Source organism: Clupea harengus, chromosome 6, assembly GCF_900700415.2.
Source record: "Clupea harengus chromosome 6, Ch_v2.0.2, whole genome shotgun sequence".
Taxonomy (NCBI): Eukaryota; Metazoa; Chordata; class Actinopteri; order Clupeiformes; family Clupeidae; genus Clupea; species Clupea harengus.
The window spans coordinates 12,002,461-12,028,228 of NC_045157.1; the positions used below are offsets into that span (position 1 = coordinate 12,002,461).

The following is a 25,768-nucleotide window of genomic DNA, read 5'->3' on the forward strand; positions in this document are numbered from 1 at the left end:
ACAGGCTCAAGAGGGCCTTCCTGAACCTGTGTGGAGAGCTGGAGCTCCACAGCCAATCGGAGTGGTCTCTTTCGCCGACGGGCTCCACAGCCAATCAGAGTGGTCTCTTTCGCCGACGGGCTCCGCTGCCTATCCCACATGCTCAATTGGGGCGAAAATCTGCCGACACGGGTCAGACTAGCGCCAACGGTGCGGGACACACCGCAAAAACCACAGGGCAACAGACGCTCACGGACATTGGCCGACCACCGGCCTGGTGCTTCACGGGCTTAAGAGAGAGAAAGGGAGAGACGGAGCGCAGAAGAGTGTGTGTGTGTGTGTGTGTGTTGGTTTCAGCCCTAGAGTGGCCGTCTGTCATGTCTGGCCAACTGAATCCCGTAAGATGCACACTCCCCCCCCACTGTGCGCTTGCATGCATGTACACACACACACACACACACAGACACACACACACACACACACACACACACACACACACACACACACACACACACACACACACACACACACACACCCCTTCTGCGTCGCCCTCCCAAAAATCCTCAAACATGAAAGCCTATTAAACCTGGCCGGCAGACGGCACTTGGAAAAGCACAACATAAAAAAGGGGCAGAGCGCTTATCCCCCTTACGACACACTCTCCACATGCAAGCCTTACCATGCACATGGCAGACAGACATCACTGCTCCCATGTTCACACAGACACACACTCCATACCGCTATTAGGCTAGGTTTAAAATTGTAACAATACATTTGTAAAGTAATAAAATTGTAATAATAATTCTCTTTCAAAATACTGAATCCAACATGGAACACGGACCCAAAGCTGAGGCTGGTGGAAATGGCCAATGCAGCAAAACAAGTGGAAAGATTAAACACAGACATACATTTCACCATTTCACTTGTACTTCCTGTAATAGTGAAGAGGAGGAGTGTGTGAGTGTGTGAGTGTGTGTCAGTCAATATTTGTGGGAAACTTGTACCTGGCCAGAACCTGAGTTGTACCTGAGCAGTGCTTCTCTACCACTGACCACTGCCCAAACGCAGAGAACTGAAACATCTTTAACAGGTGTGCAGACCACTGAAACACCTGTGCAGGCTAGTTCTGCTGAACCTTCTCACCTCAAGAGCCTTACGAACAGCTCAGAAAGCACACACTCTGTCTTGAAGACAGAAGTGGAATTGGGAATAAGGGAATGAGTCACCTCAAAGAACACACACATGTTTTTCAGAACACACACACAGTCTCAACACACATCACCAAATATAGATATGCAACGTGGGGTTCTAGCTCACCTGGGCCAAATAACCACATGGTTGCGTGCACACACAGAGACAGACAGACAGACAACCAAGTCCACACACACAGAGACCGACAGACAGACAACCAAGTCCACACTCACAGAGACAGACACGCACACAGAAAGATCCAACCACACACTATGTCCTACATGTGACTCACAGTGTGTGTGTTGATCCCTTGTGAGATTTCTGGGGTATTCTCTTAACACCTTAAGCAGTCACTGTTGTGCTCCAATGACTGGGACAGAGAAACCACAGGCACTAAACGACTGACAGGAACCATGATGGATTGATTACGATGCAGAGGAGAGAGAGAGAGAGGGAGGAAGAGAGAGAGAGAGAGAGAGAGAGAGAGAGAGAGAGAGAGGGAGGAAGAGAGAGAGGAGATGAAAGGGCTTAAAGGGGGAGGATGTCAAAGTCAAGAATGCAAAACATGAGATGATGAGATAAAGAAAGAGAGAGATAGAGGAGAATAGGAACACAGCACAGCAGAGATGAGCATGACAAAGAAAGAGAGAAAGAAAGAAAGAAAGAGAGAGAGAGCAGTGGTGGCTCGGGCCAACAGGCAATTTGCTCATCCAGTGCTATTTATATCCAGTAATATCCATCCGCGCTCTATTCATTTGCCTGATTGCATACATTACAGCGGATTGGAGCAGAGTGTGTGTGAGTGTGTAACAGAGAATGGTATATGACACAGAAAAGAGAGGAAGAGGAGAGAGGGCAGAGGAAAAAGAAGACAGAAAAAAAAGGAGAAGAAAGGAGCGGAGAGAGGAGTAATGAGAGGGAAGGAAGATAAGGAAGGGAGAGAGGAGAAGATGACAATGGATGGAGAGAGGAAGAGCGCAAATGACGAAAGGAGAGAAGAAGGAGCAGAAGATGAAAGAATGGAAGACAGGAGAGAGGAGAGGAGAGGAGAGGAGAGGAGGAGAGAATCCTACTGGCTGAGGGAAAGGGTGGGCGGACAGCTGGAGATGATGAGGAGAAGAATGAGAGCAGAAGGGAGAGAGAGGAGGGGTGTGTGTGTGTGTGTGTGTGTGTGTGTGTGTGTGAGCGAGCAAGCGAAAGACAAAGGGAAAATGAGAGACTGCAAAACAGAGATGGGGAATGACAGGGAGAGAAAGAAAGAGAGAGAGGGAAGTATAGAGAGAGAGACCGAGAGGGGGAGATAGAGAGGGAAAGATGGAGAGAGAAGGAGGATGTCACATAGGCGAGAAAGGGTGAATGTAAATTCAGTGGGACGCAGCCAATCCTTACATAGATGGCAGCACGGAAAAATGTTACCAAGCTGTGAAAAAAGGGATTGTGTGTGTGTGTGTGTGTGTGTGTGTGTGTGTGTGTGTGTGAGATGGAGAGAAAATGAGGGGTGACCTCTTGACAGGATTCATGCAGTGGAGAGATGAGATGAAGAGATGAAGAGAGGGCACGAGGGAGAGATAAAGAGCTCATGATGAAGGCAGCAAGGAACGTCAACAATTGTGCGTGCGTGTGTATGTGTATGTGTGTGTGTGTGTGTGTGCGTGCGGGTGTGTGTGTGCGTGTGTGTGTGTGTGTGTGCGGGTGTGAGAGAGAGAGACAGTATTGCTGAGAGGAGAGACAGATTAATATGCTGCAGGGGAGAATGAATCGCTTATGTTTCAGCTCCTGCACTGAGGGCATGCAGAGACGGAGAGCATCATCTCTTCATCTACCCCTCCATCTATCTACCCCTCCATCTATCCCTCTCCTTCTCGCTCGCTCGCTCCCTCTGTTTCGCTCCCCAAACTCCCTTCCCTTCATTGCACAGTGTACAGAACATACAGCGATAGCTCCATGCTCTATGCGCCTGGGAAAGTGAGTGTGTGTGTATGAGAGAGGGGGAGAGAGAGAGAGTGTTGTGTGTGTGTGTGTGACAGTGAAATAGTGTGTGAGTGTGTGTGAGAGTGTGTGTGTGTGTGACAGTGAAAGAGAGCGTACGTGTGTGTGACCGAGAAAGAGAGCGTGTGTGTGTGACCGAGAAAGAGAGCGTGTGTGTGTGTGACAGAGAAAGAGAGTGTGTGCAGAGAGAGGGGAAACAAAAAGGCTCACACCGGCCCTAATTTCCTCCTCGCGTCTCTGATTTTGCATATGACATCAGCTACGGTCTGGTGACATACAGTAAATAATTAACAACACACAAACACATACATACACACACACACACACACACACACACACACACACACACACACACACACACACACACACACACACACACAACAAGAGGCAAACAGATGCTAACCGCCAGTCTTGTTGGATGCTGTAGAGCCAGGTAGTAAAGTCTATGCGTTACGCGGTTTAGCTAACCACCCTGGATGCCCTTACTAATGGGCACCAATTGAGCAATCTGTCCCTAGCCTGAGGGAGTACAGATGGCACTGCCAGTCACAGTGCCAGTCAATCATGACCATCATCGTGTTCAAGGGCTGCTGAAGAGCTGACGTAACCCTACAGGTTAAGATTATATAATTCTGTGTCTAAAATGGAGTCGTTATGCAATGACCAAGGGTAGAGCACAGCCTGCCTGCCTGCCTGCCTGATCAGAACCCACAGAAGCCTTAGGACAGAACACTGGGAGTGACAAAGGGTCTTCATAAATGTGTCTGGGGGTGGAGAGACAGAGAGAGAGAGAAAGAAAGAGAGAGAGAGAGAAAGAGCGCAAGTAGGAGCAAGATAGAGAGAGGGGGGTGAGAGAGAGAGAAACAGAGAGGGCAAGAAGGAAGGAAAAAGAAAGACAGGGATTGAGATAAAAAGAAAATGGAGAGAAAGGCAGAAGGAAAGAGGCACATGAGACAGGGAGGGAGAGAGCGAGGGAGCGAGAAGGAGGTGCTGAGTGAGCTCAGAGGTGACCATGACAGGGAGAGAGTTCTGGTGACAGCGCACAGACGGAGGGGCCAGGAGGCCACGGAGGGCAGCGCTCCCATCCCCAGCACTGAGTGACAGCGCCGCACACTACCTGCTGAGGGCCAGGGCCAGAGAGAGGAGACCAGAGGTGTGCTTACACTGGAGACAGGGCCAGAGAGAGGAGACGAGAGGTGTGCTTACACTGGAGACAGGACAGGGTGGAGGGCTCTGCTAGGACCAGAGAGAGGAGACGAGACGAGAGGTGTGCTTACACTGGAGACAGGACGGGGTGGAGGGCTCTGCTAAAGCCACGAGTTTCCCAAATCATAAACAAAGCTGAAAACACAACACACCCGTGTGTGTGTGTGTGTCTCTCATGACAGACATCCCTCCATGTTCTCTACAGAATCAGTCATCATACTAATATCAGTGTGCTTACACTTAAAGATTTGGACCAGAAAGAACCCCCAAACACACACACATTACCTCACCTTTAATATAAGCATTCTGAATCGTGTGTGGCAGAGCCAGCCAAGTGAGTAGATCCAAGAGGGTTAAAAGTGGATCTCCTCATATAGCAGAGTACGACGGGATTATCGGCTAGGATGATCTTTTAAGACCGGTCTGAGGGCCGTACCCCCGGTCAGACAGTTGGGAGGAGAGACTCGTCTCGGCTCACCAATCGGCTCTACGGGGTCGGGCAGGCCTGAGAGGATCAGAGCGGAGGGCCTGGAGCAAGCCGAGGGGGGGAGGCAACAATGACTGGAGTGGAGCCATCAGAGAGTAGAGCACAGACCAGCACCGAGGAGGAGGAGGGTAGGAGGAGAGATAGGTTTATATAATATGTACACACACACACACACACACACACACACACAGAGAAAAAAAGTATAGTGTTTGCATAACCTTGTACCAAATAATGCTGTAACACAATACATGGAGTTAAAATGTGACATTTTCTCCAAAGGAACAAAAGAAAATCTGGACGAGAGAATGCAGGGCGGAGAGGAAGTAGTGTGCTGGCTGGTTCTGAGGTCAAGGTTGCACCTCAGGTTTGGGCTGTGTGTGTGCTTGACTGGTTGGTGGAACTGGGCTCACCCAAAATCTACCAATACGGTCATTTAAGACAAAAAAAATAAATAAATAAATAAATAAAAACCCACAAGAAATTAGGTATCCAAGGTTGTAACTAGTTCATATCTTTTAATAATTCATAAAGATAGCATACAATGAAGAGGAATGAAGTTCCAATGAAGTTAAGAACTTACTAAATCGAAATGACAACTTTCATAGTAATTTTTAACACGGATGTCCCTTAAATAGACTATGGTATTTGCCAGAGACGCTTATTGGCGCAAAGACACTTAAAGCAGTCCCCTATTCTGAAACTAGACAATACAGGAGGAATTATCGTAGACCATTCACCGAGGTCAATCCATGCAATAACCGAGATATTTATTTTAGGTCATATTGCCAATGTGTTCTCCAGGAAGAGGGAGAGGGTTGTGGGGGTGCAGGCAGCAGTAGAGTGAGGTGTGTGTGGGGGTGCAGGCAGCAGTAGAGTGAGGTGTGTGTGGGGGTGCAGGCAGCAGTAGAGTGAGGTGTGTTTGGCTGGACTGCTGCCCTGACCCCACCAGAAAGGATTAATAATGGAGCTCTGCACCTCAGGCTGTGGGTCCAGCACCGCAACTCTAAATTATTAACCTCGACAGTGCACACACATTACGACCCACTACCACCAAACATACAGCCACATAAAACATACCCACACCACACACACACGTTACCTTGCTGTGGCACAAGCCCTGTTGTCAGGTCAATATGCCTCCATCACGCGACCTGAAGTAGGACCACAAACTAAAACAGATTCATCTCCATTGCCACAATAGACCGCTCCAGTGGTCATGAAGTCCATGTGCCAGGAGCATAATCTCATTTGAAATCATGCTTTATACCCTCACACACACACACACACATAATCTCATCTGAAATCATGCTTTTTTTTACCCTCACACATACACACACATAATCTGATCTGAAATCATGAGTTACACACCAATTTCAATATGTGTGTCAGCTGAATGTATGACAAGGAGTCAAGTCTGCCTATTGCAGGATAGCTTAGTCTCTCCCAAACACAAACAAGTTTAAACTTCTACACACACACACACACACACACACACACACACACACACACACACACACACACACGGCCCTAATTTCATTGACGGGCAACTAGCAACGAGCAAAGCAGCGTGCAAAGTCCACCGCACATGAAATAAAGTTAATTTAGGAACCTGGCAAAATCATTAGCTAATTTAATACCATGAGCAAGACCCTAGGCGTAAACATGGGTGGATCAGCGCAACATTCCACACGCTACGCGCCATCTTGAGTTCACACACGACAGACTTTGCTCGGTGCCCACCAATGAAATTAGGGCCCACAGTCTAAAGGCACTGGAGTGTCCAGTCATTGACGTTTGTGGCTTTTAGTCACCAGCGCATCTAACGGAAGCCCTGGGGGGAGAAAATTCTAAATATGGAGCTCCTGCAACAAAACCACTTTGGCATTTGACTGGAGCTAGCCTACACACACACACACACACACACACACACACACACACACACACACACACACACACACACACACACACACACACACACACACACACACACACACACACACACACACACACACACACACACACACACACGTGAGGAAATTGTGGGCCTTATCCTTTTAGCCTATCACTTAGCATTAAAGATGAAACAGTGGGTTTGTACAGCACAGCTGATAGACCGGCCACTTTGGTCTAAGTGAAGCTCAAACGTGTTTTCCTTTTCTTTTCTTTTTTTTCTCATTTGTTTTCTACGTTTCTCCTTGATCTGGCGTTCACTTGTAGTGTGCCTCACTGAAGTCCTCGTGAATAAAAGCGTCTGCCACATTAATACATCTAAATGTAATGAACACCTACAGTGGGGCTTGATTACCACTTGCCTCGTGGGACCAGACAGTACTGTGGGATGAGCCAAATCTTTGGTAGACAAAAGAGCAGAGCAATTTCCTACACCCACAACCTTTCTTCCTTTCTAAAAACCTGCCAAGAGCGGCACTGTTTCTTTTTTGTGATAATTTTTTTATTGACACCATTTATGCAGTTAAGACATGTATGCAGTTACGACATGCAAGACAAAAATATGTCAGAAAATTAATTACATTCATCATCTGGTGTACGAGCGGCCCTGTTTCTGAACTCAAACCACTTTGAGCTGTGTCTTCATGGGAAAAAGGATCTCACTACTTAGGCAAAACATTCTCACCCACTTCTACACAGAACGACAACCCCCAGCACACTATAGTTGACTTAAGTCGAGACATACGTCAGTCCCTGCTAGACTAGACTCCCTCAGGACACGCATTTACTGACTAAAAGTAGGCCTGCTGCACACTGAATGGGTGGCATGATGCTTTGGTTCGACCGTCCCATGGGGGTTTCAATATGACGGTGTGAATGTGCGTCAGAATGAGTGGAATGTGAGCACCAGAACATGGAACTCTCAGTCAGCAGACGTGAACTCAAATGTTTCTTCATAGCCTTGATTATACACACACACACACACACACACACACACACACACACACACACAAACCATCCATCAGAAGTCTCTCTCTCTCTCCCTCTTTCGTCATGTCTCCCTTCTACATGCATCTTTCACAGGAGCCGTGAAGAGGATTTCACCTCCAAGGCAAGCCATTCATGTCTGCTGCTGAATTAGGTCAAAGTCTCTCCACCCAACAATACAGACACGCTCATGTGCACGCGCACGCACGCTGCCATACATCACGCCAAGCTCATTTAGAATGCTGTTTTTTAGGCTTATTTAACAACATCATTACATTTAGGTGTCTGTAAACACACGACTGGGCGGCCTGTCTGAGGAAGTGTTCAGTGGCTCCCACAGACTCTGTGAGAGGATGGACCTAATAGATGAAAAATCAAACCAATAAGGACAATAACTATAAAATAACCTGCCAAGCATGTGTCCAGGCTGATATTGGTAGGCCTCACATTCCAGGCCATATCAATTGATCCCTACACTTTGTCTACGGCCACGATAAGATGGTTGGAGCCAGGGCCATTAGCGTTTAGATGGCCATGGTCAGCTGGACCACTTTTATACCATTGTTTAGTATTTTAATTTTGTAGCCCTATAAGAGTTACAGAATTATGTCATCATTCAGAAGACAGCGGCGAAAGAAGACAGCGGCAAAAGACGAGGGAAGTTAACCACGAAGAGTATTCTCGTGATCTGTACGATCTGAGATTACTGTGCTGTGCGTTAGAAATTCCGAGGCTTCACTTTGTTGGAATAAACGGATTCTTTCGCTAAGCCGCGTTCCCGAGTTCCTTTTACTCACTATCAGCTAACTCGAACCAAGGAAACAACTGTGGTGCTTCATGAAAGATTTGCCAGGAACAGCAGACTCTTTCGAGGCTAAAGGAGTGCTTCAGCACATATGTAGGGAGAGGGATTTTGGTGTCGATTTATATTTATCTGTCAAACAGGGCTAACTTCTGACAGTGAGTGTGTTCGGCACATTCAAATTGCAGCGTCTCAAAAAGTAGAGAAGTCCAAGAAGTGAGTAACACACAGACACTTCACTGCAAGCATGCATACAGATGTGTGTGTGTGTGTGTGTGTGTGTGTGTCTCAGCTGTGGCCACGGACGTCCTCCTTATCTACTTCTGCTGTCGCAAGCAAACAAAACGCGCCCCACAGGGCTGTTCACACAGCTTCAGCGGCCATCCAAGGCAAGGCGGGGAACACAGCCAACCAAATGACATTAGAAAGGTGTAGCGCCAAGAGGTGTCTCTGCAAACTGAAGGGGGGGGGGGGGGGGGGGGGGGGGGGGGGGGGGGGGGGGGGGGCGTGACATGGTGAGGGAGCCCACGGGTAAATGGTTTAAAGGGAAATAGGGGTGGGTGGGTGGGGCAGACTGAGTGCTTCACATTCAGCAAAGTGGCTGAGGGGTTCATGCAATCAGTGGAGATGACTGCTTGCAATGGCATGGCATAGGCATAGGTATGTGTGTGTGTATGTGTGTGTGTGTTTGTGTGTGTGTGTGTGTGTGTGTGTGTGTGCATGGGTGCATGCGCTGGTGTAGGTATGTGTGTATATGTGTATGTGTGCTGGTGTAGGTGTGTGTGCTGGTGTAGGTATGTGTGTGTGTGTGTGTGTGTGTGTGTGTGTGTGTGTGTGTGTGTGTGCCAATGAGAGAAATTATGTGTGTGAGATGCAAGAGGCTTTATGTGTCAGAAACAGGAGGAACATGCAGGATGAAGAGCAACAAGGTAGTGTGCCCCAGTGTGTGTGTGTGTGTGTGTGTGAGCATACACACATATATGGGTCTCTCTAAGAGGGACTATGAGAGTTGAGTGCTAAGAGTGCTGAGAAAAAGAAAAAAAACAGGGTAAGGATTTTTGCAAGATGGTCTGTAATTTCTGCGTGCGGCAGTGGAAACTTCAGAAAAAAAACGAATTGCACACATACACACACACACACCCGACCAGCGCAAACGTCTGCAGCCACAGCGGTTCAGCAATGCGAGGCCAGGATCTGGCTTGAGATAAGAAGCAGGGTCAACAAGGCTCCTCCCACAGCGGCAGCAGCACACAAAGCAGAGCAGAAAGAAAACATGAGGCTCTAACCCAACTTACCACAGACACAACACCTTAACACCTCACTTTACCACAGACACAACACCTTAACATCTCACCTTACCACAGACACAACACCTTAACATCTCACCTTACCACAGACACAACACCTTAACACCTCACTTTACCACAGACACAACACCTTAACACCTAACCTGCTACTACCTGCACGTCTTACCACATTAAACACCTCACTTTAGCTGCTTATACCTCCACGTCTTACCACATTAAACAAACACCTCACTTTAGCTGCTTATACCTCCACGTCTTACCACATTAAACACCATGCTTTAGCTGCTTATACCTCCACGTCTTACCACATTAAACACCTTGCTTTATCTGCTTATACATCCACGTCTTACCACATTAAACACCTTGCTTTATCTGCTAATGATATGATGATGATGATAACGAGTGATATTACTGCGTTGAACTCCAATGGATTAAATGCTAAACTGCTTCTCTCAAACTGGGAGGCAGTTATAACTCAGCTCCAGTTCCGCAGGATGTAAAAATGTAGTTACATGTAAGTCAGCAGACCACTCATGTTATTGTCCAGGGGTGCACCAAGGGTCAGTATTCGGGGTATTACCATTGTCACTTCACCGAAGCACAAAGTGCAACCAAACACATTTCCAGCTCTTGCATAGTCACTTCTGCTTTGACAATTAATAGAAACACAGGTGTTTTCCTGTGCTACACCCTACACTGAGAGAGAAAGAAAGAAGATATTACTGCTTTTTACACAGATGAACGCTTGATCTCCTTTTGAACAATCACGAGGCAAACCACAATTGTTATACTGATAACTAGAGCTGCAACGATTAGTCGACGTAATCGACGATGTCGATTATGAAAAATTGTCGACGATGATTTTTATTGTCGACGCGTCATAAAATATATAAAACAAATTTTTTAATTTTTAATTTTTTTTGTTTTTGTTTTTGGCAGACGCTAGCAGAGCTACCGGTAATTTTCATTCGGCGTTGCAATGCACTATAGGAAGTGCGAAATAGTGCATCTTTAACTAATAATAATTGACCATCATTGAGAAAAATGGAACAGAATCTGCAAATAGCCTAGCATACAAATCATGCACCGTTTTCTTTGCCCTCCGTTCTCGTACCTTCATGTGCTGCATATCAGAAATGGCCGACTGAAAAGCGAATTATTCTGAGACGGCTCATGTTACCATGGAAACAATAAACAAAGCTAGCTTTAGTAGCTGCTGCATATGAGATATGGCTAACAGAAAAGTTGTCATTTTTCTCAATGGTCAATTATTAGTAGTTAAAGAAGCACTATTCCAGTATTTCAAAGAGAATGAGCTGTGGGAGCACAAGAACAGTGAGTGTCTAGCAGCAATTATCATAGACATATATGATTTATCTATAACTTATAGTAAGGTTTAAGCTTACATGTTGGAAAACAGAACGTCTCATGGAGGATGCTTGCTAACGCTATTTCATAAATGTTAAGTGCAATGTAGTAAATCAGTGAATTATCAGAGTAGCCTGTATTTTCGTTTGTTCTGAATAGTTAACCTCCTCCACTTAGCATTCTTCAAACAAAAGATTGTGGAAAAAATATATATTTCATAAGTTGAATTTGAATGTCACTTGCAGCCCAGTTATTCTTGCGTTATTTTGCACTTGCAGAGGCTTGATTGCTAATTTGAGTTACTTTTAAAACTTTATTTGCACTTTCTCTTTACTTTTAAAAGCATATTTGCACTTTAATTTGTATTACTATTTAATTTATGTATTATGATTACATTTGTTACTCAAATACATTTGAAATTCAAATTCCAACATTTTGAGTCGTTATTTTAATTTGCTATAGGAAATAATCATTAGATTAGTCGATTAATCGAAAAAATAGTCGATAGATTAATCGATTACCAAAATAATCGTTAGTTGCAGCCCTACTGATAACCCATGTTTATGCCCCCCCTCCCTCTTGATTTCAGGGCAGTCATGCACACTCAGCCCCCTCCCACACACACACACACACACACACACACACACACACACACACACACACACACACACACACACACACACACACACACACACACACACACACACACACACACACACACACACACACACACACACACACACACACACACACACACACACACACACACACAACCTCTAAACATAAATAATAAAACCATCTCCTTCAGGTATCTTATGGAAAGGCACAAAGTTCCTTTAATGTTCATACGGGATCCTTCAATCTCACTTCACCCAAGCAGCCCACCAAACATGTCATTCCACTTAGTCTTGCTGGGGGGTGAGCCTGATTGAGAAACAGCTTAAGGCAACCCCTCCCTCTCTCCCTCCTTCACCTGGGAGCCATTTTAATTAGCTGCAGGACTCCCGTAAATTTCATATGGATTAGTCCACACATTATTTAATCACACTCGACCATTCACCAGAGGCGCGCACACACACACACACACACACACACACACACACACACACACACACACACACACACACACACACACACACACACACACACACACACACACACCTAAACATGGCAGACGGATTTAATGTTAAGGGGCCATTTCTCAGTCTGGCCGATTAAACACAGCATCTTCCCTGGCATGTTTTACAGCTCTGTGACGGCGCCAGCTCGGGGATAATAAAATCCAGATTTGTAACAAATGCGCCAACACACTGAAGAAATACCATAACAGAACACGACACACACCATAAACACCACCAAAGGCAGGGCCGTCGGCTGTTGTGACGTTTCAGTAATTCACGTTTAGGCCCCTGAAGAGGACAAGGAAAACTAGGGATATGAATGACCAGGGGCCTTAAAAAGTCCCCCCTCCAGTGCCTAATCCCTGTAACCTCCTCCTGATGAAAGGCAGAGACGAGGATGTCAATTGCTACCATGTTCCCTTTGAGGCGCGTTCCTTGTGTTTTGCTGTGAGCGCAGAATTATCATGTCTGTGAAGCCGCCTGCCACTCGTTGATTTGATTTGACAATGTCAAGATCATACGGGCTGGTCTTTATCGAATCAAAGAGGGAACTCGGAGAGTGCTTCTGCTGCTGATGGAGAACAACCGTCTCTGACAACTGTACGATATGAAAGAAATGCTGGTGCCGTACAACTGCATCTGTTCTGCACGGCTCATGAAATGTACACCACTCTGACTGAGGTGTAAAATTTGCTTTGGTAAGGGAACAGAGAATGAGAGAAAAGAAAACAACAGAGAAAGTAGAGCACACCTACGTACTCAGTACACACACACACTAAGCCTGGGGGTAAAAGTGTTCGCCCTGAGAAGCATTGGAGCTTTTTCACAGAGCACAACCCAATACACACACACACACACACACACACACACACACACACACACACACACGCAACACTGCCTGCCCTCAGCCTCCACCAACCTGCAGGAGGAAGTGACCTTCTGTCCCCTTCCCTCTGTCTGAAGTTTATCACGGCCTCACTCAGTCAAATGAGCTCCCTCGCCCCGCTCCCTCTGCACTGGCTTCCAACACGCCACGCCACACACAAAGCCCTGCATTTGAATGATGCCAGGACACCTGAAGCCTTGTGTTGTAGGGTCTTTTTCTTTTTTTTGGCACTGTGGGGTGGTGGGGTGGGTGGATGGGCGCTTTGAACCTCACTCGCAATGTACACCTGGCCTGGTGTAACAGGAACAACAAATGCAAATGAGACAACAGTCGAGCTCTCTGCATTACCAACCTTCCCTGTGTGTGTGGGGGGGGGGGGGGGGGGGGGCAGAGGGATAGAGAACTAGACAAAAGCTACTAAGGCACTTTATCGACTTAACCGAGTTTGTCCACCCCTATTGCTGCAGGTGGATGGGGTTCATCTCACTTCATGCACGCACACACACTCTCTGAGTGTGGACATGTCTCAGGAGGACTGATGTGAAAGTGTGTTAGGGCCACCTCAGGGAGTCTTTGCTGAGTGAACCCACATGCCAACACATTTAGCCTCTCATGCACCACAGTCTGGGGACGTAACAGACTATAGGAGAGGCTGAACAAGCAACACACACACACACAGACACACACACACACTTCTACTTCTCAGGGACTCGTCTGTCTGAGCTGCAGTGGCATCTGTTAAAAAGCTCCTTAGTTTGCCCCATTTTTGCCCTGTCCACTCTTCACCCCTCATGACCCACTGTTTGCAAGAATGTATGTGTAGGGGTGTGTTTGTGTGTGTATGTGTGTATGCGAGCACACAGCACGTGTGTATGTGTGTGTTGCGTGACCCTCTTAAATGGCCTTCTGCTGGCCTTGCGCTGCCCAGATGGAGTGAACCCACTCCCCGGTCGCCACACACAGATGCCACAATGCAGCCATTCTGCCGGGCGGCCAAGGCAAGACTGGCAAAGGGCTGGCCTGCGGAACACGGCACAGCTGCGGCACACAGAGAGAGAGAGAGAGGGAAAAATAGAGACGAGAAAAAAGGAGAAAGGGTTGGCAAGAGGGAGTGAGAGAAGAAAAGAATAGAGAAAGAGAGAGGGGGGAAGAGAGTATGTGCACGCGCCAGAGAGACAGAGGGACAAACATGGCTAACTGCCACCAACACACTCAAGCATATGGAAGGAGAATGACTGTGGAGCGGGCATTAATCTGGGCAGCAAAATGGCACAGGGTGTCTTAGGGACCTGAGATGTGGGGGCGATTAAAGGAGTGGCGATTAAAGGGGTGGGGTGCTCTGCCCAAGTCTGCAGCTCTACTGAGTCATCACCAGCAGGACACATGGTGTGGCCACAGCTCGTGTGTTGTTTAAAAGTCAGACATGGGAAGACCTTTTTCAAATAAACAAAGTATTAAAGAAAACCATTGCCTGCACGGCCGTGAGAGCCAACACGTAGCCCACATGTGTTTTTGACTATGTAAAGAAACAAAGGATGTGGGGCTGTGGCTGTGTGACCTCTAGAACTGAGGTGTTAAAGAGTGATATTTATGCTCCTGGCTGCTTACATTTAGCGTTGCCTTCTCATAAATTTCACCCTGTTTATTGTGGTCAAGACTGCCCACGGGACTTTCTTTTGAGGGGTTACTGGTGTCTGTGCCAGGCATAGTCCAGATGTAAACTTATTTCACTTGCTGACCAGAGGAGTGAAAATCTGGGAGAACAAACTCCAGACTCCAGTGAAGACTGAGCCAGGTTCTTTTGAACTACACTCCGCCTGACAGCCAGATGGGAATACATGAATAAAACACACACACACACACACAACACATTTTCAAAAGAGCAATGATGCTGAGTGTGCTGTTCACTAAGGATTGAGTGTTAAGTGGTGCGAGTGTGTGTATCTTTGACTGTGTGGAGCCGGGTCCCCTGACTGCGCGCTAATCGGAAGCACAACGCAACTTGAGACGGGACAGATGAAAGAGGCCTGCTGGTGCATACATGTGTGTGTGTGTGTGTGTGTGTTGTGGGTTCACTGTATACTCAGCGTGCACCATCCATGAGATTGGAAGACCGCCACAGCATTAGCTGTCAGAGGAGACAACACCGACTGAAGAGGAGCTCAACCTGGGATCGCTGGTCCAGCAGTGCTTACACAGCTCCACTGGATCACCCTCTCAACTAGTCAATCAATTGATCTCCAGGAGGATGTGGTGGTGGTGATATGTGTGTGTGTGTATGTGTGTGTGTGTGTGTGTGTGAGAGAGAGAGAGAGATAGAAAGATGAGGGCATCGAGAACACACAAGGGTTCTCTAGGGATGTCAGACAGACACAAGCCATGGGCTTTTAATACGTGCCAGACACTAGAGGTAGTAATCTCCCAGTCATCTGCAGGCCTTTCGGGCTGCTGGGTGGGGGCTGGGTCTCAGCCATGGAGGGACCCGACATACAGAGTGCAAACATGTTGCAGTCTAGTTCTGCACATTCCTGAGGGGATAACGGATGCCAGGATCAAATCCCCCCGACCCCCCCCCACACACACACACACATTGGACTCGGCACACCTCGCCCTATTTTGGTGAGGGTGTTCCCTAACGGGCAGCCCCAGCCCTTGAAACTGGCGTGTTATGGTCAAAAAAAAAAAAACATTATACGAAGTTAACGTTTAAGAACGCTACAAAGTGTAGCATCCTAGCACAGATCTTCCCAGCTTGCCATAGGACATCGCAAGATTCTATTATACCTTCTACAACTAGGCCTTTACTATGATTGAGGAGGATAAAACATGTTCTTGTTAGAAAAATAAGGGTGCTGCATTCTAAAACCAAACAACACAAAAATGTTGGATCAATGCGCTGGTAATAAGTACAAAGGCTAATACTGTTATTAAATAACAAATTATATCTCTGGTAGTATCAAATTGTGTAATCTCTAATGGGTAGCAAACGTTGTCTCTATTGAGCATGGACAACGTTCAAAGAATGAATACAGAAAAGTGGATTTAGTAAACTGTGAACAAACCAGTCAACACACCAAAGCATGTATAATTATTTGAGTTACTTAGGGTTAACATGCAGCAATAAAAAGCTAGCTGACGTTATCGCCTGTACAATACATTCTTTAACGTTGCACACTTTTAAACCCTTGGGTTGTCTCTGAAGTAGTTACAAATAAAACATCATAACATGTTCAAGAGGCCGAAACCTTGAATGCTCTTACGCTAAAACAGCACAACCAAGGCTCACAACAGCATCTGCGATACACACATCACCGCAGTGGCGAACTGACACGTAAACTGACTAGGCGATGTTGTGAACGCACTCGCGTGTAGTTTCATGTCAAGCCATGCGCTGCACAATAGGGAGTGAGGAAGCGGACAACAATGCATTTAAACACGCGTTTCCATACCATACCAATGTCTCGCCACTTCCCGTTTTCTGCGGGAGTGTGCTCAATTTGGTTGTAGATGTCTCTAAAACTGTCAGCGACCGACTGTGTAAAATATCGGGCATTTCCGACCCATGTCTCTGTCGCTAGCTCAGCCGTCCTTATTCCATCAATGGGCTTAGCCTGGCGGCAACAGTCGCTCGATGTGGCTACAGTTGAGGACGGAGGTGGCTAGCTGGCTAATTGACTGGTAAACTATCTAGGTATAAACAACCTTTAGGGGAAAATGCGCGATAAATCCGAGTTCACGTCTACGTTTATCATCTAGCAATGTGACTTTGTTGCACAGCCAAGTAACATCACTGGATTTTATTTTGACAGTTGCTTTTAAATAATTCGGGGGAAGTCAATCGCCGATTATTGCAGCAGTGGCTACTGGAAGCGGACAGGGATAGACAACAGTTAGGACTGCAACTCACCATTCGATATCCTCTTGGCAAAAAAACCCTCCCAGCACCTTCACGATATACTGCGGCAATGAACGCAGGCGATGTCTATTCTAGTCAACATCCAGTTTCACCGGGTTAAATAAAGTAAATCAAACCACTGTTTCCGCAGAGCTTTCTCGTCTGAGTTCGCACAGGGCCGTGAAAAGGAAATGGTCTCCGTTTCATTCAGACACCTCCTATGCGCTTGCGCGTTGTCTAAAGGCATACCACTCCACAAGGGGTGGGTAAATGCAGGGAGAGCGTGGAATGATGGATACCATGCGTCCTCTAGCGAAATTAATGAGTATGAGTTGTCTTGGTTGGCAGCGGAATAACAGATCATCCACATCTGTTGCTTTCAAAAACAATAATTTCGCTGAATATTCTGCAACCAATGCCGGGTCCGACAGATATGTAGATGGCACAGCAGAGGGATAGCACTCTAAAAGTACTTTTTAATACCGTATGTAGGCTACTGCACATGGACACAAATAATAACACTAATCTGTGTTATCTGTGGTCAGAAGTGTCTACATGGACGTCAGACCACCAATGGGCCATTTCAGGGATATACATACCTGTAGTGTGGTAGTATAGTCACCACTGTCACCGTCTGAATATACTACCACACTACAGATATGTATATACTAGTATTCAGACTGTGACAGTGGTGCCTAGCATACAACTCCAAACAAGCACAGCAGTAGCTTTCACAGATGGGGAAATGCTTACTCTTCATCTCTCTGAAATGGCCCATTGGTAGTCTGAATACTATATACATATCTATAGTATAGCCACCACTGTCACAGTCTGAATATTCTAGTGTGGTAGTATAGTTACCACTGTCACAGTCTGAATACTACATATCTGTAATGTGGTAGTATAGTCACCACTGTCACAGTCTGAATACTATAGTGTGGTAGTATAGTTACCACTGTCACAGTCTGAATACTATATATCGTTGTCTCAGTACTTGTGCTCTGTGTAATGACAATAAAGTTGAATCTAATCTAATCTAATCTACGGTAATCTAATCATAGGTTGTATATTACAGCTGATATTAAACTGCATTTTTTCCAGTCCAGATATTTTGTACATATTCTCTGGCAATCCAAGCTGCAGATGCATGACGATGGTCTTACAGCGTTTAGCAGTCTCTGTGGAGGCGTGGGTTTGAATCCCACTTCTGACAAGAGCTTCCCTTTACTAAAATTTCCCTCTGGATTAATAAAGTATGCATCTATCTATCTATCTATCTAGCAAAGCCATCATTGCTCTAACAGACAGAAATGAACCCGCTCCTCAGTTTGACCAAACCTCTTCATGAAATATGGGGTCCAGTGTCTGGGTCAGTCATTCCACCTGCATCTAACTGAAGGAAAGCACACAGCGTTAACACTAAATCCACACACTGTATCATGAACTCTTTTGGGAAATTCTGGAAGATTCATACTGTAACATGATATCATCTGCTGGCATTTGTGAGGCTATATCCACTTTAGAGTATCAATGCATCTCAGATTACCTGCAACACATATATCAACACAGAGTATCAATCCATTCAACTCTGCTCTCGCCTTTATCTATAAGGACATGGCACTTTTATCGAAAGCACCATAAAGCAAGATGAATATATTTGTTTATTCATGACCTTAAGAAAAGCTGGACTCATAAACCTTACTAATCAGGCTACCCTACACTAAATGCATCTATATACTGTATAGTATGCTGTACACATGTCAGAGAATGTGGTCGGTACAGTGGTGACAGTGCTAGCTGCTGAGGGTGATGAACCCAACTCACCAGCTTTAAGATAGTTGCTGAAGATGGTCAGGGAATGTTCATTGCACTGGCGTTTCCAAAACACAAGGCAAGAATCAGAGTCCAAAAACAGGCATGGGTCGAGAATAGGCTTGGTTGAAGACAGAATCCAGAAGTAGCTTTCCAACAAGGCTCAGGAAAATTACGTGATAATCTGGCACTGAGTTTATCTTTTGAAGGTTCGCAATTGTTAAGTTGATGTATTTTATTGTATCAGTAACTGGTATGTTATGTAATTTGTCATAAGTATATCCTCTGAAGTAAAGAATGAAATGCTATGCATCACATCATCATACATTTTTAGATAAGTTACTCCATTCTTATGAATGCATTATACAATCCTATGTACTATTCAAGGAAAGGGTTTCAGAAACCAGCTTGTAATGAACTCTTTTATGAATTTAATGGGAAGATTAAAGGAACATCTGGGTTATTCAACACCCCCATCAACAGACAGGTTTAGCAATCTATGAGCATAGATTGTGGTATTTTGTTATCCTGGTGGAAAGTTCTGCTGGTCTAAACGGAAAAAAGGGAAGGGGAACTTAAAGAAGTTACAAAACATTTTACCACAACTGCTGACAATTTCAAACAAGTTAACTTGGTGGAAGCATCAGGATTGATGTTTTTCTATTAGAGATTTAGAAGTTGATTATCAATACCAGATGAAACTAAGTCAATTAATGGCTTCTTATGTAAAAAGTGAAAAGTGAGACATGACTGTAGTATGACATGAGCAGGTGTCTCACTCTTTGGATGAGCAGGTCTCTCACTGTTTGGATGATGAGGTGTCTCACTCTTTGGATGAGCAGGTCTCTCACTCTTTGGATGAGAAGGTGTCTCACTCTTTGGATGAGGAGGTGTCTCACTCTTTGGATGAGAAGGTGCATCACTCTTTTGATGAGAAGGTGTCTCACTCTTTGGATGAGAATGTCTCACTCTTTGGATGAGAAGGTGTCTCACTCTTTAATTGAGAAGGTGTCTCACTCTTTGGTGTGAAAAACGGATGAACGAGTGTAGAAAAAAAGCAACATGACAGACTGAGGAGGTTTTTTAGGTAACAGTCTCATGTGGTCTTCTTTTTGTTCCTCTTTAAAGCATAGTAATTTGATTTGGGTGAACGGAACAGCCTGATTTGCCGTGAGAGCAGAAATACAGCTGTCATTGTGGTGTTATTCACAAGACACCTCTTGAGAGAGCAGTTTGTGTTCCTACTGAGAGCATCCACTATGCTACTTTGTCTGATACTTGCTTGGGTGAGTTATATTATCATTTTTGTGGAACTTGTGTAAGCATACCTGCCAACATTTGAGTAACAAAATCCGGGAGATTTCGGCGGCGGCGGTGGGTGGGGAGTTTTGAGGGGGGCATGCATGGCAGAGGCGGGCAAATGTTGGCTTCAAGGGATGTTGTGCATATAAGTATTTATAGACAACGTATTTATCATGTATTATGTAGTCTTCAGGATATAAATAAATACACAATAACTGTATTTATTAACAGAAATTATGTATTTATTAATATGTATGTTTTCACAATGAATGTAAGGTATTCACAATCACTTTTTTATTATTATAACAACTATTGCAATAAATTATTTATTCATGACCAAAAAAAAAAAGCATGACTATTATCAAGATGACTGTTCGATATGCATGGAAACGCCTTTGTCCAACAAGACTTAAATTAACAAATTACATTTTCTATTCTATAGAATTGACCTTCTTGACTGACAACTATGGCCGACTCCATTGGTGGTAGTTGACATAATGAGAGACAGCTCAATTACATTCAGAGCTAAAAACCTGTCAAAAGCTACGAATTGTAAATGAATGAGTTCACATACGTGGCTTAACTCATTATACTATTAGTTGGCTATAGCTAAACATGTTAAGATAGATAGATATATACTTTATTCATCCTGTGGGGAAATTCATATCTTGCAGCTCACAGAGTGACAATAGACAATACAGACAATACGATACAAACAGACAGACACCAGTGTTACACCAAACCTCCACTATCTCATATTGGTGACTGGTGACAACATTTCTCAAAATAGTTGTATTGGTGCCAGGCTTTTGACTGTTTTGTAATGGTAGCGATTTGTAGATACAGTTTTCATCTTAATCAGATTTTCCTGTCTAATACCTCTATCAGTGTGATTTACAGCGAGCTTAGAAGTTCTAGGTAAAAATACAGTTTGTATATGATTAAGTATGGGCAATGATTCTATTGGGGAAGCAGAGGTTAGTATAGGGTAGTAGTTTAATTTTGGGTTGTCAGCAGTCAGCCTTGGCTAAGTGGTGTGTTAAGTTTTTAGAAAGGGCACGCTAGATAGCAGCAACTCTATCTAACAGGAAATGACATCCGGGAGCTTCTGAGCATATATTTAGTGTCTACTCACTTGATTGAGATTGGTCTGAAGCAGTTTTTATGTGTATACATTTAAGTTAACACGACACCTGCTGTAGGTGGTTTAGCACAGAGACAGACCTTGCTCGCACTGGCCCGATACTGGAATCGCGGCAATTATATTGTCATGGGATCTTCTTACAACCCAAAGTGTGCCCTCTATGAGTTCAGTGAAGTCAAGGGTTGTTCTAGTAGGTGACAATCACTACAGGTTGTCCAGTAAGAACAGATTGATACCATTCCCAGACTGGGCTTTACTTAAGTAGAAAACTATGTTGGTTTCTGACACATTTCTATTATTTCATATGTTTATAATGTGAATCAGGCACTGCAGGGAGTTGCCACAGGAGTCCATGCTGAGGTCCTGTCACCACAGTCTGGACAGGATTCTGGGCTGTCTCTGGTACAAGAGGAAGGACTTCCAAAATCTGCATACAGTGCTGCTACTGGTGCTATATTATGCATGGTTTATACATGTCATGTCTAGATCTATATGTCTATGTATATCTCATATAATGTCAGCATGTCATCATAGCATATTAATACAGTCTTAAGAAAATGACGCTAATTTCTGAACTGTTCATTTTGCTATGTGATTGACCCAGCCTTTGTTGGCAGTGATGAGGTAAGATATTGTTATTGTAATGTTTTGTTAAAGTGTAGAGTTCTTTAGGTTGTAATGTTTGAAGTAAGCCTTATAGTTCTAAATCAATAATAATAGTTACAATCACCTGTATCACAATAGTTACCTGTAAGCCATACGAACCTCAACGTTCTGCCTTTTTGCCCGCTAGTGTTCTAAATTTCTAGCTTTAAGTTTGCGATTCCTCCTCTCACTAGCAGTCGAGAGAACCATAGAGGCCCTTTCCCTTGTGAGGTAATGGAGGTATGACTTTAATACAATTAGGGCATATTGGGTAGTATCTGTTCATATCTGTGCGCAAGTAAACCTACATTGTAACTTTGTGTTTCTTTAGGAATTGCAATTACTTGGTCCATGTCTGCACAGAGAATTCACATTTTAAGTTGAAAAGTTTGTTTAAGTTATGTTATGAAAAGTAATGTTTAAGTTAAGGCATTGTAGTGTTTGTTTTGAAATCAGTCTGAAATATACTACTCTCTGAGCCTGGCCCTGCCAGTTGATGTTCACACCATTTTATTTTTGGTTTTCCTTTGCCCAGTGCTTTTGTTTGTTTTCCACATTTTCCAGTTGCTACTGACCCCACCCTTCACTTGTTATCAATAACTACCCGATTAGATACTCATTGTTCTCTGTCTGTCACCGACTTTCTGTTAGTTGGTCTTTGGGCTTGACCTTTTGCTTGGAGTTCTAACACCACTTTGTATTGCAGATTTTTTACTGGATGGTGTGTTATTAAATAGCTTTTTTGAGGAGAACTGGTGTGAATTTGAGGCCTTTTGGGTCAGAGAGTGGTGTAACATTGCAGGTTCATGGCTTGATGTTGGTGATCCCTTTTGTGAAGTATCAGTTTCAAATCTAACACCAGCTTTAAATTTGTCATGCAATTGTCAGATTAAGATGTCTCATTCGAAAGATCTTACAATCGTTTTTTCCATCACTGGACCTGGAGCTGACCAACCTCCTCGCAACCTGTTCATTATTGATGCAGAGACTGGATGGCTGTGTGTCACACAACCATTGGACAGAGAGAAGCAAGCCAAATATACAGTAAGAGACCATTTCTACTTATTTCCACTTGTCACCTGCAAACTAAGCCCTGCTGTCTGGGTGCGAGTTCACACCTACTGTGTCCGTGCTCTGAGCTCTTCAGATAGCAGGTCGGCCTTTTCTTCACAAGACATCACTGAGGGCATTTTATCTCTCTTTTATTCACTCCTCAACATGTCACAACTGTGAAACTGCTACAGTAAGATTCAGATACCACTTCCAAAGCCAGAGCCACACCTAGGAACTAGTTGAGAGAAAACAAACTGTAAAGTTTCCTAATATGAGAAGCTGCTTCCAGGAGCGGAAATATATGTTTGGCAGAATTATGACTTTGAATAATGATGGCAGACCAGTGGTCTTTGTCTTAGATTTAGTCTACCATGACAGGCATGATTTGGCATACATTTTTAGAAATGATTGGTTACTTTTAAGTGTTTTGGATAAAAACAAATCTGCATTCACAATTCATTATTTGTTTAGAAATCCAATATGGCAGCTGACCCACTGAAGGGGCAAGTGCATAGCCTAGAGTTAATGCAAATTATTTTGCACTGAAATATTACATGACAATACGATACAATGAATACAAAACATGTGCCAAATACTTAGGTCTTTCATTTGGTACTACATTTTCACCATTATGGCGTATCATTTGCAGTCACAACAACTGAAAAGTGCTCCCTATATATTGTACATTCCTGAAGTTTCCTAAAGTTACATGGATAAGAAACTTGGCTGTTCTGCATAGATACAGTACATCACAATTAGATGAAAAATAGAAAGGAAATCTGAATAATAACCTGTGTTTACTGTATTTTAGCTCTACGTGCATTCAGTTTTTGTTGGTGGAAGTCAAGCAGATCCCCCCATGGAAATCGATATACTTGTTATTGATCAGAATGATAATAAGCCGGTTTTCATGCAAAATCCATTTCTAGGAAGTGTGCCTGAGGCATCTAAAATAGGTGTGTTTATTTTCTGTGAATGAAATCAAATATTATCTTTCAGTTAAGTCATACAACACATGCTGAAACTGATTTTGTAACAAGGCAGAAATTTCACATGAATCAGTTAAGACAAGTAAAAGCAACAGACAGTTAAGTGTTGATTATGTCTTGATTAGTATTTAAGAGAAAATGTAGAAATGTAGAAGTACTCATTTGTGTGCTGTTAATTGGCAGGATTTGAGTTCATGAAAGTTGTGGCCACTGATGCAGATGAACCAGGCAACATGAATTCTGAGATCAGATATAAAATACTGAGTCAGGATCCACCCCTGCCCAACAAAAACATGTTCTCCATCAACCCTGTCACTGGAGCGACTGGTGACGGTGTTAGCAGCTGCTGATAGTGATCAACCTAACTCACCAGACTGGACAACGAGCTATAAGATAGTTGCTGGAGATGATCAGGGAATGTTCAGTGTTAGCAGTGTAGCACACAAGCTAGACGGCATCATCACAACAGTTAAGGTACACGTTTCGTATGTAAATAACAAATTTGTCCCTTTCTCTAACAGATTTCAATCTTACAATCTAGTTATTTTTTCCTCCAAAACTACACTTCAGCCCCTCGACTTTGAGAAGCAATGTGAGCACCTCCTGCTGGTGACTGTGGAGAACGACGTCCCCTTCTCCACCCCACTGCTCACCTCCACAGCTACAGTGAAAGTGAGTGTGAAGGATGAGAATGAGGCCCCTGTCTTTCAACCACGAGAGAGGAAAATCTCCAGACCTGAAGACCTGACTGCTGGCAGAGGAGTGGTTATGTACAGAGAAAAGACAGACTGTTTGGTTAGTTTTAAATTAAATTAAACACAAACATGCCCTTACTTGCACGCATATACGCAAACACACACAGATAAACAAACACACACACGCGCGCGCGCACACACACATACACACACACACATATATACACACACACACACAGATAAACAGACACACACACGCACACATGCACACACACACACGCCCGCACACACACACACACAAACCTACATTTACATAATGATATTGTCACCTCTATAATGTTGTGTCCCAGGTATGAGATTGGCAGTGATCCTGCTGGCTGGTTGATGATCAACGAACAGACTGGACTTTCCACCGTCAAGAGCTCCATGGACAGAGAATCTGGCTTTGTGCAGCATGGGAAATATACAGCTTTGATTCTTGCTGTTGATGATGGTATGAATCAGGCTTCAGCATCCAGCCGTCTCATACATTTAGAACATTTTACTGAACATGATGTTTATTTGCATTTATCAGCCATGGCCACAACATAAAAATAACAACATAAAAATGTCCAGAAAAGAATCAATTTTATTTGTCGGGGGCTTTTGGTTTTGGGTGAATAGAGTTAGCATTCAACCTACAAGGAGAAATGTAAGCACGTTTTGTTGTTGATGTTTTCCTATTGTCTTGGCTTTTTGTCTTTAGACGACCTTCCTGCCACAGGCACTGGGACACTGGTTGTCGAGGTGGAGGATGTGAATGACCACCCTCCAACCATTAGGAAGACAGCCATCGCTGTCTGCAACCAGGACCCAGTGCCTGTACTTCTGCCTGTTCTGGATGGAGATGGCCCAGGATTCTCTGCTCCATTCAGCGTGGAGCTCCTGGACCCAGATCATGATGACTGGACAGCTGGTTAA

General features: G+C 44.4%; 2 protein-coding genes across 2 annotated transcripts in view; one reads left to right on the plus strand and one right to left on the minus strand.

The window, feature by feature from the left end:
* Positions 1–17,381, minus strand: part of LOC105888634 (C-terminal Src kinase) — a 43,890-nt gene extending 26,509 nt beyond the window's left edge. Inside the window, exon 1 of the mRNA XM_012814373.3 lies at positions 17,181–17,381. The gene's annotated coding sequence lies outside the window, so the exon portion shown is untranslated. The remainder of the gene's footprint in view (positions 1–17,180) is intronic.
* Positions 17,382–22,045: 4,664 nt separating this feature from the next.
* LOC105888609 (cadherin-1-like) lies at positions 22,046–25,768 on the plus strand. The gene is made up of 9 exons (XM_031569827.1): positions 22,046–22,050; positions 22,236–22,311; positions 22,960–23,115; positions 23,936–24,080; positions 24,297–24,440; positions 24,472–24,587; positions 24,684–24,881; positions 25,112–25,301; positions 25,554–25,768. Exons 1-9 carry the CDS (start codon positions 22,046–22,048, stop codon positions 25,766–25,768), a joined length of 1,245 nt encoding a protein of 414 aa, XP_031425687.1.

Coding starts and splice junctions, on each gene's coding strand:
- LOC105888609 (XM_031569827.1), top strand. Junction 24,441..24,471: donor CCCTGTCACTGGAGCGACTG/GTGACGGTGTTA, acceptor CTGATAGTGATC/AACCTAACTCACCAGACTGG. Junction 24,588..24,683: donor GCATCATCACAACAGTTAAG/GTACACGTTTCG, acceptor ACTACACTTCAG/CCCCTCGACTTTGAGAAGCA.